At 43.1% G+C, this 20076-nt stretch overlaps 1 protein-coding gene across 3 annotated transcripts in view; it reads left to right on the forward strand.

Moving 5' to 3' along the window:
* The window catches only part of LOC123995378 (sodium/potassium/calcium exchanger 4-like), a 53133-nt gene that overhangs the window by 9050 nt on the left and 24007 nt on the right, over positions 1–20076 (forward strand). For 2 of the 3 annotated variants that reach the window (XM_046298934.1, XM_046298933.1), the window contains exons 3-6: positions 11564–11640; positions 14358–14432; positions 14772–14856; positions 16301–16404. In XM_046298934.1, coding sequence (XP_046154890.1) covers positions 11564–11640; positions 14358–14432; positions 14772–14856; positions 16301–16404 — 341 coding nt within the window. Of the gene's footprint in view, positions 1–9444; positions 9567–11563; positions 11641–14357; positions 14433–14771; positions 14857–16300; positions 16405–20076 lie in introns of those variants that run through there. The other variant, XM_046298935.1, reaches the window with a different exon arrangement.

Here is a 20076-nt window from a genome sequence, read left to right on the forward strand (position 1 = left end):
GCACCAGGGTAAACTGAATGATTATTATTATCCAAGGCCTTTTTTATGCTGTGTGTAATTAGGCCAATGTTATTGTCTTCCACTTGCTTTGGTCTTCTCTTTCTTCAACATCATAATCTCTATATGCTCAGTAGGAGAAAGTCCTGGGTTCACCAGAGGTGCTAATGTTGATCAGAGGCGGAGGACGCTTGATGAAGACCATTATCGTAAATGAGGTTTATTGGGCATTTAGCAATATTACGTTCTTAGAAATAGACGTAATTAAAAAAGCTAAGAATGATGTTGCTGGTACACTAGACTATGAAACACTGGCATCAAATTAAATGAATGTTTGATATTTGACTTCATTCACAGTATCATATCAACTGGAATGCTTCTGTATTCTTTTACTTGTCATCATTACCCCCTTTTATATAATTAAAATGTGTGTTTAGAGATCTCAATTCCCCTTTGACTGGCCCAATGATGAATGGCAACTGTAGTTCTGCTCTAAATGGTTGGAGCTGTAGTTCTGCTGTAGTTGTAACTAGTTCAGCTGGAACTGTATCTCTGCCTAATTTGACAGCATATAATAATTCTGAGTGTAAGCAGTTCTGTTTTATTGCTAAACTTGAGTGTTTTATTTGCCCCTACAGGGGGAAGTGAACCAAATTGGCGAGTGAACAACTTGCTTTTGAATTGTACTTTGTTACAGGCACTTACTCAATTGCAAGGTTAAATCATAGGAGGAATACATTGACTTATTCCAGTAGCATAATTAATATGCTTATGGTGTATTAGAACAGAAAAAAAACTAAGTGAAACTGAACCATAAAGCAAAGGTTTTAGTATAGCCTTGTTTGTAGTATGTAATAATCCCTGGGGGGATTTGATTACATTGGTTTTAGATACTCCATCACACTAATCTGCAGGAGAGAGGTGGAGGTGTATGTGTACATGCAGGGGTGATCTGGAAAGGTGAGTCACACTGCCCACAGCTGAAACATCATGACACTGGCAGCCTTGAAACTGCAGTGTTGGTGTGTCTGTGAGGGAGAGAGTTGGAGAAAGTGCGGTACATTAAAGGCTGTAGTGTTGGGAAAATTGATTTTAAGGGGCGACTGTTGGGCAGATGTGACCCGTTTAGAAACGGTAGCCTGCTGGTTGTTGCAGCCCGCCCCGCACTCCAGCCCGCCCCGCACTCCAGCCCGCCCCCCTCTCCAGCTCCTTTCGGTGGCGAGTCAAGCAGGTTAATCAAATCTGGGGAAACACCAGAAGGAAGCATTTTAAAAGGGGAATTACACAAGTAGGGGATTATGCTGCTGCAGCTTCCGCATATTGGAACATGACCTTCCTTCCGCTTTCTTGCTCGCATGCCAACAGGAAGAGCTATATAGGGCCCTGTTCATTTGGCACCAAACGGATGGAAGCGGACTGAAATGGGTCCAACAAGAAGCGGGCATTTCCATTGCAATATGTTTTTAAAATGTTGCAGGCACTAAATGACCAGAACCCAGTCGAATGGGTGAGTGACTGTCCTGTGCTGCCCAGAACCCAGTCGAATGGGGGAGTGACTGTCCTGTGCTGCCCAGAACCCAGTCGAATGGGGGAGTGACTGTCTTGTGCTACCCAGTAGAAGAATGGGGGAGTGACTGTCCTGTGCTGCCCAGCACCCAGTAGAAGAATGGGGGAGTGACTGTCCTGTGCTGCCCAGCACCCAGTAGAAGAATGGGGGAGTGACTGTCCTGTGCTGCCCAGAACCCAGTAGAAGAATGGGGGAGTGACTGTGCTGCCCAGAACCCAGTAGAAGAATGGGGGAGTGACTGTGCTGCCCAGAACCCAGTAGAAGAATGGGGGAGTGACTGTGCTGCCCAGAATCCAGTAGAAGAATGGGGGAGTGACTGTGCTGCCCAGAACCCAGTAGAAGAATGGGGGAGTGACTGTGCTGCCCAGAACCCAGTAGAAGAATGGGGGAGTGACTGTGCTGCCCAGAACCCAGTAGAAGAATGGGGGAGTGACTGCTGCCCAGAACCCAGTAGAAGAATGGGGGGGTGACTGTGCTGCCCAGAACCCAGTAGAAGAATGGGGGGTGACTGTGCTGCCCAGAACCCAGTAGAAGAATGGGGGTGACTGTGCTGCCCAGAACCCAGTAGAAGAATGGGGGGTGACTGTGCTGCCCAGAACCCAGTAGAAGAATGGGGGTGACTGTGCTGCCCAGAACCCAGTAGAAGAATGGGGGTGACTGTGCTGCCCAGAACCCAGTAGAAGAATGGGGGGTGACTGTGCTGCCCAGAACCCAGTAGAAGAATGGGGGTGACTGTGCTGCCCAGAACCCAGTAGAAGAATGGGGGGGTGACTGTGCTGCCCAGAACCCAGTAGAAGAATGGGGGTGACTGTGCTGCCCAGAACCCAGTAGAAGAATGGGGGTGACTGTGCTGCCCAGAACCCAGTAGAAGAATGGGGGTGACTGTGCTGCCCAGAACCCAGTAGAAGAATGGGGGTGACTGTGCTGCCCACAACCCAGTAGAAGAATGGGGGTGACTGTGCTGCCCACAACCCAGTAGAAGAATGGGGGCTGACTGTGCTGCCCACAACCCAGTAGAAGAATGGGGGTGACTGTGCTGCCCACAACCCAGTAGAAGAATGGGGGGGTGACTGTGCTGCCCACAACCCAGTAGAAGAATGGGGGTGACTGTGCTGCCCACAACCCAGTAGAAGAATGGGGGGCTGACTGTGCTGCCCACAACCCAGTAGAAGAATGGGGGGCTGACTGTGCTGCCCACAACCCAGTAGAAGAATGGGGGAGTGACTGTCCTGTACTGCATGCAGCACCTTCTCTCGTTCACGTCTCTATGTTCATATCTATCTTGTCCAACACGCCCTCATCAGACTCCCATTTATTCATGCTTTTGTATTCAAGTCCCCTTCTCGCTCACCATTGAGAGATTTGACTCAACACTTTTGTATATTATTCATGAGTTTATGGTTTTTACACCAATTAGCTGTTTAGAGCAATGCAGCAATTTTATAATTCAGCCATGCATTGATTTGGCCACTAAGTACATTCTGAATAGGACCCACTGCTATAAGCGTTTGTTGCATGTCCATGGAGTGATCCTTTAGGGGACTTGTTTTACCTATCACCCCATTACACAGTTAGGTTATTGAAGCAGCAATCTACTGGTCCAACAAGTCTGCTTCCTCTCCCACCTCTACAACTAGCCTGCCCTGTCACTCTGCGGCCCTGTCACTCTGCCCTGGCCCTGTGTACTACACTGACATATGTCTGAAGGGACTCTTGTGTCGTCAATCTACTGGAACAGAAGGTGTGTGTGTGTGTGTGTGTGTGTGTGTGTGTGTGTCAATGACATTTCTGTGTGTCTCTGTATGTGCACATTAAGTGTGTGCGCGCGGCTGTTGTGGAGTGGGTTTACCCAGCCATGTGACGGGGAGGCACAGCTTGGACTGGTACGTCAACCGCCACATGCCAACAGTGGGATTTGCAGTGTTGACATGGTTTCTAGGTGCCACGGCAACATGCTCAGATGTTCAGCCTGACCCTGACCAGCTCCCCAGAGTAGACGGTATGATGTGGGCCTCCATTGATGATGTCACATAATTCTTGTGTACCTAAGACATCATTTGCAGGCATAACGAATGACAATCTGGTCATGCAAATGAGTAATTATCTACAAATAATGAATTCGTTACTTGCAACTTTCATCATTTATATTTTCCAGTTGAATATTATGTTTTGCAGTACGGATTTCAGAAAATAATCAGCACCCTCTTGACTAATCAGAATGTAATATTCTGTCATGCTATGGTATGAATTTTAGTAATTGCATTTCTTGTGGGGAACCTTATTGATCTGGTTTAGTCCTTGGCAGAATGGTATCAGAACTGGCTAGTGTGATGCGTGTTCGGTCTGTCCTGATATGGATCAAGGACAACAGACGAACCCCATATACTGAGCCCTGTTATGTAAGGCCTCAGCATACATCTCAGTCACATTACAGACTAAATGCATTAAATTACAGCATAGTTAATGTGTTCTGTTTGATTATGGCTGATAAGTGAATGGACTTTTTGAAGGGTGCACCTAGGGCTTCTGCTGTGACCGTATTAACGCCACATCGGTGGTCATGAAGGCAGTCAAATTCCACGTGACCGTTTAGTTACAGTAATTAGGCTTCTTCAAGCTCTGATGCTGCTGATGGTCATTAGTAGTCTACCAAACTTCCTAACTGCCTGATACTCAACACTCTTGTCCCTCTAATCACTCTGACATCAATGCAAATGTACTTGAACATCTAATCAAACACTTAATGAAAGCCCATGAGTTCATGTTGCGCAACATTTCTGTAGGCTATGCAATTGTAGGAGAACAGAGTCATGGCCTCTATTTAAAAAAAAAATTTTTAAAAAAAAATGAGGATCCCATCAGCTTTCTATAGGCTTACTATTTATTTCTCAACTTTCCTAACATTAAGCACATTGCTTCCCTTAACAACAGGAGCACATCCTTTACAACAGGAGCACATCCTTTGCAACAGGAGCACAGCCTTTGCAACAGGACCACAGCCTTTGCAACAGGAGCACAGCCTTTGCAACAGGAGCACAGCCTTTGCAACAGGAGCACAGCCTTTGCAACAGGAGCACAGCCTAATTTCACATATCTTATTTAATAAACTCAGCAAAAAAAGAAACATCCCTTCTTCAGGACCCTGTCTTTCAAGGATAATTTGTAAAAATCCCAAAAACTTCACAGATCTTCATTGTAAAGGGTTTAAACACTGTTTCCCATGCTTGTTCAATGAACCATAAACAAATAATGAACATGCACCTGTAGAACGGTCGTTAAGACACTAACAGCTTACAGAGGGTAGGTAATTAAGGTCACAGTTAGGACACTAAAGAGGCCTAGGTTTTCATATCTACTGACTGAAAAACACAGATGCCCAGGGTCCCTGCTCATCTGCGTGAATGTGCCTTAGGCATGCTGCAAGGAGGCATGAGGACTGCAGATGTGGCCAGGGTAATAAATTACAATGTCCGTACTGAGCGACGCTTAAGACAGCGCTACAGGATTGACAGCTGATTGTCCTCGCAGTGGAAGACCACGTGTAACAACACCTGCACAGGATCGGTAGATCCGAACATCACAACTGCGGGACAGGTACAGGATGGCAACATCTGCCCGAGCTATACCAGGAACACACAATCCCTCCATCAGTGCTCAGACTGTTTGCAATAGGCTGAGAAAGGCTGGACTGAGGGCTTTTATGCCTGTTGTCTGGTGAGGACCTGCCTTACATCACCGGCAACAACGTCGCCTATGAGCACAAACCCACTGTCACTGGACCAGACAGGACTGGCAAAAAGTGCTCTTCACTGACGAGTTGCAGTTTTGTCTCACCAGGGGTGATCGTCGGATTCGCGTTTATCATCGAAGGAACGAGCTTAACCCCGAGGCCTGTACTCTGGAGCGGGGTTGATTTTGGAGGTGGAGGTTCCGTCATGGTTTGAGGCAGTGTGTCACAGCATCATCGGACTGAGCTTGTCATTTCAGGCAATCTTAACGCTGAGGCCTACGGGCCATTAATAGCAAATATAAGTTCAAACTTTTAATGTTCACAAGAACTTAAATTGATAAAGATCTAACACAACATTAGGTGATAATATATGTATTATTATGGATTTATAATCAGCTAAAACGGGGCAGACATTTTGGACCAGGTACACAGAATTAATCAACATGAAACTAACACAAAAGGAGGGTTAAATCAGAAGTCTGATGGGTGACAATATTAGCCAATCTCTTGTGAATTATATATTTTCACTGACTTTTTAAAGTCTTAGTTGCACAACTCATGTAGGCCTATATGTTTTGATAAGGTTTGTATCACAACGAAAGTGGCCAAATGACTTCTTAAAATGAAGCACATTCATCTACGTACTTTACAAAGAGAGTACAACCCAACATAAGCAGCACGTTTTGGGGAAGATCATTTTCGCCATAAAAATGCACCTATTTGTAGTAAAAGCATTACATGCATAATTACATTTAAGGTCACGTTTGATAATGGTCTTTTCCCGGTAATGCAATATTTGCTTATAGCGTACTGCCATGTGCTCATTGCTGTGCTTATGTGAATAAATAGCCTATTAATTAATTTGGGATCTATCGTATCCCACAACTGTCCCAGACTATGTTTGGAATATTTATTTCTCACAAAAAAAATAGGTCAACTTTTGTACTATGGGGGACCTTGAATTATGCACCTCGGAATTGGATAATAATGCACGCAGTTGTATCCCTGATGTAACGGTATTCGCTTGTAGCCTGTGAGAAAGACCCAATCACGTGACTGAGAGCCATGTGAGGTGCTTCCGAGCGCGTAGTACTCTGGGAGAAGGGCACAACGCAGCACTCCGGGTCAAGGGCACAATGGTCACTGGTCGCAAAAGTAATGGATTTTTTTAGGGGGCATTACGGCCACACACAGGGGATGCCGCCGGGAAATTCAAGGCATTGCTTGTCAAATTGTGAATGAAATACTTAAAATTTGTAAAAATCATCATTAGTCTCGCGTCATGCTGACTTACAATGTATTAAATCAAAACATATATAGCCCAACGTTTGTAGAACAACTAAAGTTACATTAACTCATTTAAGCATCTAGGAGTACCTATTTCTATGTTAAGTCCTCAACACAGAATAGCCGCATATGCGCGCTCCTGCAAATCCTTTAGAAAATATCCCTTCTATTCAATTCAGCTTTGTTCAATTGTATTCTTAATACTATAAAAATTTTATTTTTATTTTTTTATTTCACCTTTATTTAACCAGGTAGGCTAGTTGAGAACAAGTTCTCATTTGCCACGGAATTTTAAGCAAATCTTGTCTACTAAATGAACTAGTGTATCCCACAGCCATTTGGCATAGCCAGATCAGGACCGAACATAAGGACAACTCAGAGCATGTTCTTCTGAAACGGACTACATTTTCTTCATATCATGTTGCTTTAGACCTGTCTAAAATAATGGATTTATTATGACGGTGTAGACTATTACATGGATTTATTAGACTTTTTAAAATGTACATGTTCCAAAGGTCTGAATCAGTGGCTGTGTGGAAGCCAGAAGATGCTAAATTAGTTTGTTAATTAACGGTCAATTACCGTGAGACCGACAGTCATTTGCATGACAATCACCAGCTGATGCATTTTGTGACGCCACAGTCCTAGGTGCACCCGGATAAGAACATGAAATGCATGCATTAAATTTGGCAGAGATGGCAGACCATATCCATGTACTACACACACACACACACACAGCCTATTCAGTCATGTTGATGTACCAATACATATGGAGATATGTTTGTCAAGTCCAAGCTTAGCAAATGTATTTAGTGTGTGAGAGACGTTGCGAGGAGAGCACTAGAGCTACTTATGATCACAGGCCTAATGTCCAGACAGGTGAGGCCTATAGGATCTGGTATGTGGCAGGATATGATTGGATAAGAATCTCATTGACCAACCAGTGGTTCGCGCTAGCAGGGCAGAGGCTTGTGCTGGTAAACCCTCCAACAGAGCTCTGGACTTAGATTACTCCTGGGGCTGTGGTGTGTGGGTGTGGAGGAGACCGATAAACAAAAGTGTTGCCAGCATTTTCTTGCATAAGCAGCCGCCACTCGTCAGGTGTCCAAACAGAAAAGCCAGTGATTTATTAATAGACGTTTCTCTCTGCCTTCCCAGTTAGACTTCCCAATGCAACAATCCCAAACAAATTCAACAACAATGTGACAAAGGAGGTTATTCTGCTGTTGTCCTTTTCCACAAGGTCCATTGAGAACACTATGTATTTACATGGTACAAAATGTAGCTTGTTAATGCCACGCATTAGTGCCGGTTTACACTAACTATCGTTGTGGAAAACAATATCGATAGAATGTACATTTTGTAGACTGACTAAAATAAAGGCTTGGGCATTTAAAAAGGTAATCGGTGGAAATCAAATCATTTTTAACATTGTATTTTGTCTGAGTCAGATGGCTCAGCTCATGTGACGTAAAGCTGTGGTGACAGCATTCACTGCTACTATCGTTGGCACAGAATCTAATATGATAGAATCTAATATGATAGAAGTTAAGGGCACCAAACTATTTTAACCTTGCATGTGTGCAATATGTCACTCAGACTTTATCTTAGCCTACTACTTTGTACGTTGTTTTGTCATAACTAAAGGTATTCTAGTTGAAATTGATTCACATTGGCATGCTTTTAGTATGACTTTGTGGATTAGGGTCCTGTACACTCAAGTTGTGCAACACATTTGGCACTAGATGTGATTCATAAGAGTTTTTCTAAACAATAATAAATCCCGACTTTGGAAACTCTCCGTTGGATCACAACCATTGTCATGCATCAGTTGTACAACTTGAGTTTTAGATGCACTATTGTTAAGTGACTGTCCCACTGGATGTCATAAGGTGAATGCACCAATTTGTAAGTCGCTCTGGATAAGAGCGTCTGCTAAATGACTTAAATGTAATGTAAATGTATACCGGGGCCAAGGTGTATCACTGCATGTGATTTTGAAATTGCATTGTGGCAGTGCATTAATGTATGGTGTACCATTTGCCATTCATATCAAAGTGGTGCAGTGTCCATTTGACACATTTAGCTGGTACACAGATATACCTCTCTTATGCATGGGTAGGAAGGGTGGTGAGAGCCTGCGTTTCAATTTGTGCTTACCACGTTCAGGAATGTTGATTTAAAAAAATATATATATATATTCTCCAAGAACATTATTTGAAAGTTGACTCGGGTTGAAACGGAATGATACATAGCCTACTCCAAGGAGATAACCCCCAAAAGGGTTCCACACACTGTTTCACACTGACCAGCTGCAACAACCTGCGGAACACAGCAGGGGGTTGTCAGTGCAACTGCCGTCACCTCTGGATCCCACTTGTGTGCCGTATTTTTTAAAAGGGTGAATCTGCATTTGGAAAAATAAATGGACAACCCCACCACTGATTTGGTGAACAGCTGAGGGATGGGGCTGGATTAATGTAACTCCTCTCAAACTCATGGACAGAGCTATGGAGGCAAGGACTGACCATCCATTAAATCAAAATGATAGTTTTAACCATGCTTTAATGATATGGTGTTTGTTTACAATTACTTTTGTAAACAAGAGTTTATGTAGATACCGCAGATTGCCAATGTTTAAACATCAACACTGTCGGATATACCGATGCATTATGACGTTCTTCCAATTAATAGCGAGACATTTGGCAGAAAGCGAGCATATAGATAACCTTGTCCTATGTGAGGGTGTTAATCTAGCTAGTCTATATGATGCTATTCTTGGGCCAGGTTTGAGACTCGTCATTTAATCAAGCAGCACGCTCACGCCTAAGGGCTGCTCCCCTTTCTGTCTGCTGTAGCAGTAGCCTAGCAAACTCCCCGCCTATCCCCGTGTGGCAAAGGGCTGTTGAAGCATGTTCCTGTCCGGACTGACCTCCGCAGGGAAGGACACGGGAAAACGGTGTCCGGTTCACTGTTTACAACGCGGTGAGCGAGAGGCGAACCCCTCCGTCCGCCCAACTGTGTGCTAGCTCCCGGTCGCGTCCTCTAAGTACTTTTTTGCTATCGTACCTATTTATACCACGCGCACAGCTAGATCTGATTGCATCGTGGCACCAAGGGATTGTGCCATTAACAGCAAAGAGGGAGAGATGGTGATGGCTGGTAGAGCCATTCAATTATTGATTGACTCTCAGAACACCCCAGTCGGTATTGGAAGACGTAACGGGCAAACGTGGACCGTACAGAGAGCGGGTTAAAGCCACTCTAGGGGAAACGTATGTTATTTACTTGGATGGCAGCTCTATTTGATTCCTCTTCAGTTTTGTAGTCGTCATTGCCAAACGAGTCAAGTTAATGATGCCTCTAGTATTTCCCGAATTGGGCTTTTAATGTTATTGTTGTGTTACATAATGGCACTAGAGTACAACGCCTCCTCGTGCGCAGCTGTCGTTTTAATTTATTGCACCTGTGATCTCCAGAACAGTAGTCTACAACAAGCTTTCGCCACAATGACTGCCTTCATAAATACAATAGGCAAAATCTAGTCAGTGGTGTAATATTTTTCCGCACTGAATTTCACATATTGCCTTTGACTATGTGTTGTGACATGCAGCATCCGACCTTGGGAGGACTCAGACATTTCTCTGTGGGGACTTTGTCACGTGGCAAAGTACCGACACTGCGCTAATATAAACAATTCATGCTGCTAGCGGAGATTAAGCACCATGGACAGCGACCAACGGGAATCCCCGATCTGACATTTAAACGCTCTCTTTCCTCGTCCCTACCTGCATGTCTACTGGGGAAGGGATGTCATAGGCCACTGTAATAGCATATGATATCCATTGGTAGAGTTGGGCCAAAGCAATGTTGCCAAGGAGGATTTAGAACTTGGGTTAGTGAATCAGTCATGAGCGCCATCTAATGTATATAGACGGTGTATTGCACTAGGTGTGTGACAGGTGCACTGGTATAGGGTCTCAGGTGATCATTGCCATTTCATGAGTCTATATGCCACAGAAGATCAAATGTAGGTTATTGGTGCGTACTTAGTATGAAACTGTGCTTAGTACTTCTGCTAGTTTTTGAACTGTAATGCATGATTGTTTGCATGACTATTGTATCAAGGCATGTGCAAATGCAGGAGAGCTGATCTACACGTAGCCTATGGGGGCTTTTGGACAATCTAGGATCATATAACTTCATGGTCTGGTATCCTAATTGCCTGTGACATTATTCTACACAATGGAAGTAATGGGAAGAGAAGGTACATGCAGGTGGGAGTATATCTGACTTCTGGGTCCCATGGAGGGCCAGTCTGTTGCTCACTGCTGTGGCCAGATGCTCAGCAGAGTGACCATGTTTTTGGGCAGTACAGGGATCAGTAGAGTCAGGGGTCAACCTGTGTTCTGGCCAGGTTTAAAGGGCTTCTGGTGTTTTTTCATTGGCTTCTGGCCAGGTTTAGAGGTGGTGAATGAGTCTTGTGTCTGTGTCGCCACCTAGCTTCCTTGCACTCTATCAGTTCCGTGTTCAGTAGGGCACACTGTAAAGAAAGCTCTTTGAAATGTTTGCAATGGAAAACAAGGGTTTCATATTGCACAAGTTCAGGTAGTGTATATATGGTTCTAAACTGTTTATCCCTACTGAACACACAAACTAGTTCGTGCCCTGTGAGAATGACCTTATTGTCATTATTTTAGGTGATGAGGATGGGTCCATTGGTGACACAATGCAAACAGAAATTAAGTCGTGTTTCGTAGTTGACATGTATTTGTACACACATTGTGTCTTTACAAACTTCTGTCAATCACGTCACCACAGAAATGAAGTCATGTGTTTCGGAGTTGCCTGGAACATTTTCAAAGTCTTTACAAACCTCAGTCAGTGTTGCCACCACGTCACAAGGTGACCTCGTCCTTGGAGTTTGGACATCTGGCACATCGGGCACATTACTGACATGCGGTGATGTTTTCTCTCCTCAGCGATCAAGGAGTTCCCTGAAGACCTTTTCACCAACAACGAGCGCAAGAGTGGGGCCGTCCTGCTGCACATAGTGGCGGTAAGGCAGCTCTTTGAATGCATCTATTACTAATTATGATGCTTTCATCACTGGTCCAGTCCAAAATCAACCTCTTGTCCCTAGCCCTAGTTGGTAGACTTCTTGATTGCCCCCGGTATGACAGGTGTAAGTAATATGGGAATTCCTCCACCTAGACATTGATCTTAGAATGATGGCTGGAGTTTTCACCACAAATATTTGCTGGGGTACTGATGGCTTAATTCAATATCTTCACATTAATTATATTTTCTATCTTGTATTTTGTTATCATGAAAATTGAAAATATTTAAGGGGTCAAGTGATCTCGGTTTCAGTGGGTAAGAAACGTCTGGTACCCCCCCAGTATTATCAAGAGGTGTCTGGGGGTAGGGCACTAAGGGTAGGGTGTCAACTCGCAATGCCCATAGTGGGTGAAAAATGCACTTTGGTGATGACATTTCACTTATGTTCTAAAATTAATTTTTACCAAGACATATGATTGTTCATGTTGTGAATCGTTCAGGGGTTCTGTCTCATATTATTAACATTATGTCTAAGTTTGATTTCGTAACCTAATACATCCCATAATACGCACTGAGCTCTGTTGACCGAGCGGTGTGCTTTCTCGCAGCGACTTGTGGTGGTCGCAAAAAGCCAAATGAACATGACATAAACTGAATGAAATGTAAAAGGCTTTGCAAATACAAAGCTTGTGGTACGCTCAGTGCTCTGACATTTCACAGTGATACTGTCTTTGTTTTTGAGAGACATCTTTGAAAAAGAACAGGAATTTAGCATTAATATGTAAAAGCGTACACTCAAATGTGAAAGTACTACATGTCATGTCTATCTTCGCTGTATTGTTTTATATGCTCTGGAAGCGATGTTATTTTTCACATATTTGACTGCTTTGTTTTGGTCTGGCCTCCACTGATTTAGCCACCAATTTTTTTTACATGTATTTTTTTACCCATTGGTCAAAATAAGTGTTAATTGGACACCCTTTTAAGGGTTGAATGGACTGGCATACCTTGTCTCCATTCTCCACCACACCAGCTTGATTTCACAATAATTTGACCCAAAGCAGGGTCTCCTGCCCCCTTCTGTTGCCTCACTAACAGCAAACCTTGTCCTGTTGGGTTCTGTCCTGCTGGGTTCAGCCCTGGTCTAGGGGTTCTGTCCCGCTGGGTTCAGCACCGGTCTGGGGGTTCTGTCCCGCTGGGTTCAGCACCGGTCTGGGGGTTCTGTCCCGCTGGGTTCAGCACCGGTCTGGGGGTTCTGTCCTGCTGGGTTCAGCACCGGTCTGGGGGTTCTGTCCCGCTGGGTTCAGCACCGGTCTGGGGGTTCTGTCCCGCTGGGTTCAGCACCGGTCTGGGGGTTCTGTCCCGCTGGGTTCAGCCCTGGTCTGGGGGTTCTGTCCCGCTGGGTTCAGCACCGGTCTGGGGGTTCTGTCCCGCTGGGTCCAGCCCTGGTCTGGGGGTTCTGTCCCGCTGGGTTCAGCACCGGTCTGGGGGTTCTGTCCCGCTGGGTTCAGCACCGGTCTGGGGGTTCTGTCCCGCTGGGTTCAGCACCGGTCTGGGGGTTCTGTCCCGCTGGGTTCAGCACCGGTCTGGGGTTCTGTCCCGCTGGGTTCAGCCCGGTCTGGGGGTTCTGTCCCGCTGGGTTCAGCACTGGTCTGGGGGTTCTGTCCCGCTGGGTTCAGCCCTGGTCTGGGGGTTCTGTCCCGCTGGGTTCAGCCCTGGTCTGGGGGTTCTGTCCCGCTGGGTTCAGCACTGGTCTGGGGGTTCTGTCCCGCTGGGTTCAGCCCTGGTCTGGGGGTTCTGTCCCGCTGGGTTCAGCCCTGGTCTGGGGGTTCTGTCCCGCTGGGTCCAGCCCTGGTCTGGGGGTTCAGCCCTGTTCTAGGAACCTTTTCTCAATTTTACAGGTCTTCATTGTAAATATGAATGTGTTCTTAATAGACTTAGCTGTATAAATAAAATACATCTCACATGTAATATGTGTCAAGTTAATAAGAATCTTGAGTAATTTAATGTAATGCTATGAGGGTGAGATGAGAGGACTAATGGTAAATTGGAGCTAATTATTCACTGGTCTTACAGTGCCCCCTGTGGCTGGGCTGGAGCACAGCACCCTCTGGACCCAGTGTCAGTCTTGATCTATAATTTATATATCTATCACGTCAGCTGTACTGAAATAGAATAGTTTTTTTTCTCTCACTCCCACAATGCTAAGGAACAATTGCCTGCTCACGTCTTTGTGCTGTCTTGCCAACTGCTATGGGTTATTTGGCATGAAAATGATCACAATAGTTGGCTATACAGCAGGAATAGATCTGGGACCAGGCGAGGCGGATATTATGCAGTATGCACTGCAGTTAATGTCTAAGCAATATGCAAACAATTTTCAACGTGATTGTCTCAATCCCAGATCAGATGGCTATCATTCTACTAGGTGGTAGTAGTAGTTCCCTCTTCAGATATGTTAGGTAGAATGTTCCCCACATTTATTACCTTAGGTATGTAATCCTAGATGTTTCTAATCCTCTCAGATCTACGTCATACCTAGCAGCTATGTGTTAGGGCTCCATTTTGGGATTGGTCGATAGTGCTCTCTAGGTCCTTCCTTCCTTCCTTCCTTGATCTGCCAAGTTTCCTATCAGTTAAGCCAATTTCTGTTGAGTTCATGTTTGACGCGTATGCTCGCACACACACCATGACTTCTCTCCCGTCTCTCCACAGGCCCTCTATATGTTCCTGGCCTTGGCTATAATCTGTGATGACTACTTTGTGACATCGCTGGAGAAGATCTGTGAGGTGAGGGACAGTTTCCCCCCACCCTTGTTAGGAACACAATCTGGTGAAAGTGGTCAGAGATATTAGGCCTTATGTTCTTAACACAGGTAAGTTTTCTGCTAACATAGTAGCTAGGTTGGCACTTTACTTCTCGAGTAATACTTTCACTAATTAATATTCTTTGAGAACTGAATCAAATATTCCTAATGAAGTACTTCTCTATTCTATGATTGATTTGGGTGTGAAGATGCATGAAGTGCCACATTTTAAATGCAAAGCTTTTTGGAAGCTCACCTTGAGTAAGCACTCTGGTCTCTCTGGTAAGCACACTCTCCTTTCTCGTCTCTTTCTGTCCGTCAGAAACTAGACCTAAGTGAGGATGTTGCCGGAGCCACTTTTATGGCAGCTGGGAGTTCTGCTCCAGAGCTGTTTGCCTCTGTCATTGGTAAGATATGACACACACACACACCAACACATCATCTCTGATACAAGTAAAGTCTTGTGTATTTGCGTCAGATGCTGGATTATGTTTTGTGGAGAGATGTATGGGATAAAATACTAACCATACTAGAGAAGTCTCCACCCCCCTAAACGTAAACTTTCAGACAAAGCATGAACCAAATGTCCCCTCCCCATTCTGAAATGTGAAAGATGTCAACTCCTGGGAAACTGTGATTTGTCCAAATGATCAGTGTCTAAAAAAAAACCTGCGTACTGGAAAAAAGTGACTTAATCATCACATCCCACAGTCTTCTGACAGACACTACGTGTGTGTGTTCACCGGATTTCACACACACACACACACACACACACACACACACACACACACACACACACACACACACACACCAATATATCCAAATATAAAAAACACACACACACACACCAATATATCCAAATATAAAAAACACACACACACACACCAATATATCCAAATATAAAAAACACACACACACACCAATATATCCAAATATAAAAAACACACACACACACCAATATATCCAAATATAAAAAACACACACACACACCAATATATCCAAATATAAAAAACACACACACACTCTCCCACACACACACACACCAATATATCCAAATATAAAAAACACACACACACACACCAATATATCCAAATATAAAAAACACACACACACACACCAATATATCCAAATATAAAAAACACACACACACACACACACACACACCAATATATCCAAATATAAAAAAAACACACACACACACACACACACACCAATATATCCAAATATAAAAAAAACACACACACACACACACACACACCAATATATCCAAATATAAAAAAACACACACACACACACACCAATATATCCAAATATTAAAAACACACACACACACACACCAATATATCCAAATATTAAAAACACACACACACACACACCAATATATCCAAATATTAAAAACACACACACACACACACACCAATATATCCAAATATAAAAAACACACACACACACACACACCAATATATCCAAATATAAAAAAACACACACACACACACCAATATATCCAAATATAAAAAACACACACACACACACACCAATATATCCAAATATAAAAAACACACACACACACACACCAATATATCCAAATATAAAAAACACACACACACACACACCAATATATCCAAATATAAAAAAAACACACACACACACACACCAATATATCCAAATATAAAAAACACACACACACACACACACCAATATATCCAAATATAAAAAACACACACACACACACACACACACACACACACACACACACACACACTAATATATCCAAATATAAAAAACACACACACACTCTCCCAGATGGCTGTTGTCAGGGCTGATTGTGGATGGCTCCCTCCCTCTGTGCAGGTGTCTTCATCACCCACGGTGATGTGGGGGTTGGGACAATCGTTGGCTCAGCCGTCTTTAATATCCTGTGCATCATCGGTGTGTGCGGAATCTTCGCCGGACAGGTGTGTGTGTTTCTTTCCACGTATGCATGTGCACGTCTCGTTTAGCGCAGCATTTGCGTTTAGATCACTTATGGGCTGAGAAGTAAATGGGAAGATTGAGTTCCCCTAAGGGGAACCATGTCCAGATGACTGTTGATGTTTGTCTTGGAAAGCATATTTCTGGGCCCGTGTTCAGAAAGAGCAGGAGTGCTGATCTAGGATCAGTTTAGCCTCTTTTAGATGATAATGAATAGGATTACAGAGCCTTCAGAAAGTATTCAGACCATTAAAACAAAATCATCAGCAATCTGCACACAACTCTCCATAATGTCAGTGAAAACAGATTTCTTTTGACATTTTTGCAAATGTATTAAAAATAAACAAATACCTTATTTATGTACAGTTGAAGTCGGAAGTTTACATACACCTTAGCCAAATACATTTAAACTCAGTTTTTCACAATTCCTGACATTTAATCATAGTAAAAATTCCCTGTGATTAGTTAGGATCATCACTTTATTTTAAGAATGTAAAAATGTCAGAATAATAGTAGAGATTTATTTAGTTCACCTTTTATTTCTTTCATCACATTCCCAGTGGATCAGAAGTTTACATGCACTCAATTAGTATTTGGTAGCATTGCCTTTAAATTGTTTAACTTGGGTTAAATGTTTTGTGTAGCCTTCCATTCCTCCTGACAGAGCTGGTGTAACTGTCAGGTTTGAAGGCCTCCTTGCTCACACACGCTTTTTCAGTTCTGACCACACATTTTCTATAGGATTGAGGTCAGGGCTTTGTGATGGCCACTCCAATACCTTGACTTTGTTGTCCTTAAGCCATTTTGCCACACCTTTCGAAGTATGCTTGGGGTCATTGTCCATTTGGAAGACCCATTTGCGATCAAGCTTCAACTTCCTGACTGATGTCTTGAGATGTTGCTTCAATATATCCACAATTTTCCTTCCTCATGATGCCATCTATTTTGTGAAGTGCCCCAGTCTCTCCTGCAGCAAAGCACCCCCACAACATGATGCTGCCACCCCCGTGCTTCAGAGTTGGGATTGTATTCTTCGGCTTGCAAGCCTCCCCCTTTTCCTTCAAACATAACGATGGTCATTATGGCCAAACAGTTAGATTTTTGTTTCATCAGACCAGAGGACATTTCTCCAAAAAGTATGCTCTTTGTCCCCATGTGCAGTTGCAAACTGTAGTAGAGGTCGACCGACTATGATTTTAATGCCTATACCAATTATTGGAGGACCAAAAAAGCCGATGCCGATTTAATAACTAAATAAAAATGTTTTTTTTTATATATAGATTTTATTTATTTGTAATAATGACAATTACAACAATACTGAAGAACACTTATTTTAACTTAATATAATACATCAATAAAATCAATTTATTCTCAAATAAATAATGAAACATGTTCAATTTGGTTTAAATAATGCAAAAACAAAGTGTTGGAGAAGAAAGTAAAAGTGCAATATGTGCCATGTAAGAAAGCTAAAGCTAACGTTTTAAGTTCCTTGCTCAGAACATGAGAACATATGAAATCTGGTGGTTCCTTTTAACATGAGTTTTCAATATTCCAAGATAAGTTTTAGGTTGAAGTTATTATAGGACTATTTCTCTCTATACCATTTGTATTTCATTAACCTTTGACTATTGGATGTTCTTATAGGCACTTTAGTATTGCCAGTGTAACAGTATAGCTTCCGTCCCTCTCGTCACTCCTACCTGGGCTCGAACCAGGAACACAACGACAACAGCCACGCTCGAAGCAGCGTTACCCATCTCTCCACAAAAGCCGCGGCCCTTGCAGAGCAAGGGGAACAACCACTCCAAGTCTCGGAGCGAGTGACGTTTGAAACGCTATTAGGGTGCAACCCGTTAACTAGCTAGCCATTTCATATCGGTTGCACCAGCCTAATCTCGGGAGGTGATAGGCTTGAAGTCATAAACAGCTGCTGGCAAAACGCACAAAAGTGTTGTTTGAATGAATGCTTACTAGCCTGCTGGTGCCTACCATCGCTCCGTCAGACTGCTCTATCAAATCATAGACTTAGTTATAACGTGATAACACACAGAAATACGAGCCTTAGGTCATTAATATGGTCGACTCCGGAAACGATCATCTCAAACAAGACATTTATTCTTTCAATGTAATACGGAACAGTTCCGTATTTTATCTAACGGGTGGCATCCATAAGTCTAAATATTCCTGTTACATTGCACAACCGTCAATGTTATGTCATAATTATGTAAAATTCTGACAAATTAGGTGGCCCAAACTGTTGCATATACACTGACTCTGCGTGCAATGAACGCAAGAGAAGTGACACAATTTCACCTGGTTAATATTGCCTGCTGACCTGGATTTCTTTTTGCTAAATATGCAGGTTTAAATATGTATACTTCTTCTGTGTATTGACTTCAAGAAAGGCATTGATGTTCATGGTTAGGTACACATTGGAGCAACGATACGCACCGCATCGGTTATATGCAACGCAGGACACGCTAGATAACTACACATGGTTGATATTACTAGTTTAACTAGTGGTTATGATTGATTAGATTTTTTTTACAAGAACTTTAATGCTAGCTAGCAACTTGCCTTGGCTTACTGCATTTGCGTAACAGGCAGTCTCCTCGTGGAGTGCAATGAGGCAGGTGGTGAGAGTGTTGGACTAGTTAAATGTAAGGTTGCACGATTGAATCCCCCGAGCTGAGGTAAAAATCTGTCATTCTGCCCCTGAACGAGGCAGTTGACCCACTGTTCCCTGGTAGGCCGTCATTGAAAATAAGGATGTGTTCTTAACTGACTTGCCGAGTTAAATAAAGATTTTAAAGGTGTATTAAAAAATAATTGGCCAAATCGGTGTCCAAAAATACAAATTTCCGATTGTTATGAAAACTTAAAATTGGCCCTAATCAATCGGCCATTCCGATTAATCGGTCGACCTCTAAAGCTTGTTAGGGAAGTGCTCCCGCTGTGGGAACATCAATCAGTGGGAATTTCAAGTGTGCCACGTATAGTTTTTGATAAAACTCTAACTTTCATTAAAATTGACGTACAATATACTGAATTAAAGCTACACTCGTTGTGAATCTATCCACCTAGTCAGATTTGTAAAATGCTTTTCGGCGAAAGCATGAGAAGCTATTATCTGATGCCATGCACCCTCAAAATACTGCAACGTCACCTAACACGACAGATTTTGCGTTAGCCGTCGCAAACCAAAACGCTGAAATAAAATATAAAACATTCATTACCTTTGACAAGCTTCTTTCTTGGCACTCCTAGATGTCCCATAAACATCATTTAGGGTCTTTTTTCCGATTAAATCGGTCCATATATAGCCTAGATATCGATCTAAGAATACTGTGTGATAAACAGAAAAAAATAGCGTTTCATAACGTAACGTCATTTTTTAAAATTCAAAAAGTCGACGATAAACTTTCACAAAACACTTTGAAATACTGTTCTAATGCAACTTTAGGTATTAGTACACGTTATTAAGCGATAAAATTCATCAGGAGGCGATGTAATTTCTTTTGCTGTCCGTGTATAAAACTTGTCCGGAGAGAGCTCGATCAAAACATCCAGTCGGAGACCGGAGGGAAGGAGTTCCCTTGAACCGGTTAGACCAAGAATCAATTGCGAATCAAATGACAAGACTCTAGACAACG

This window comes from Oncorhynchus gorbuscha, linkage group LG14, assembly GCF_021184085.1.
Source record: "Oncorhynchus gorbuscha isolate QuinsamMale2020 ecotype Even-year linkage group LG14, OgorEven_v1.0, whole genome shotgun sequence".
NCBI lineage: Eukaryota > Metazoa > Chordata > Actinopteri > Salmoniformes > Salmonidae > Oncorhynchus > Oncorhynchus gorbuscha.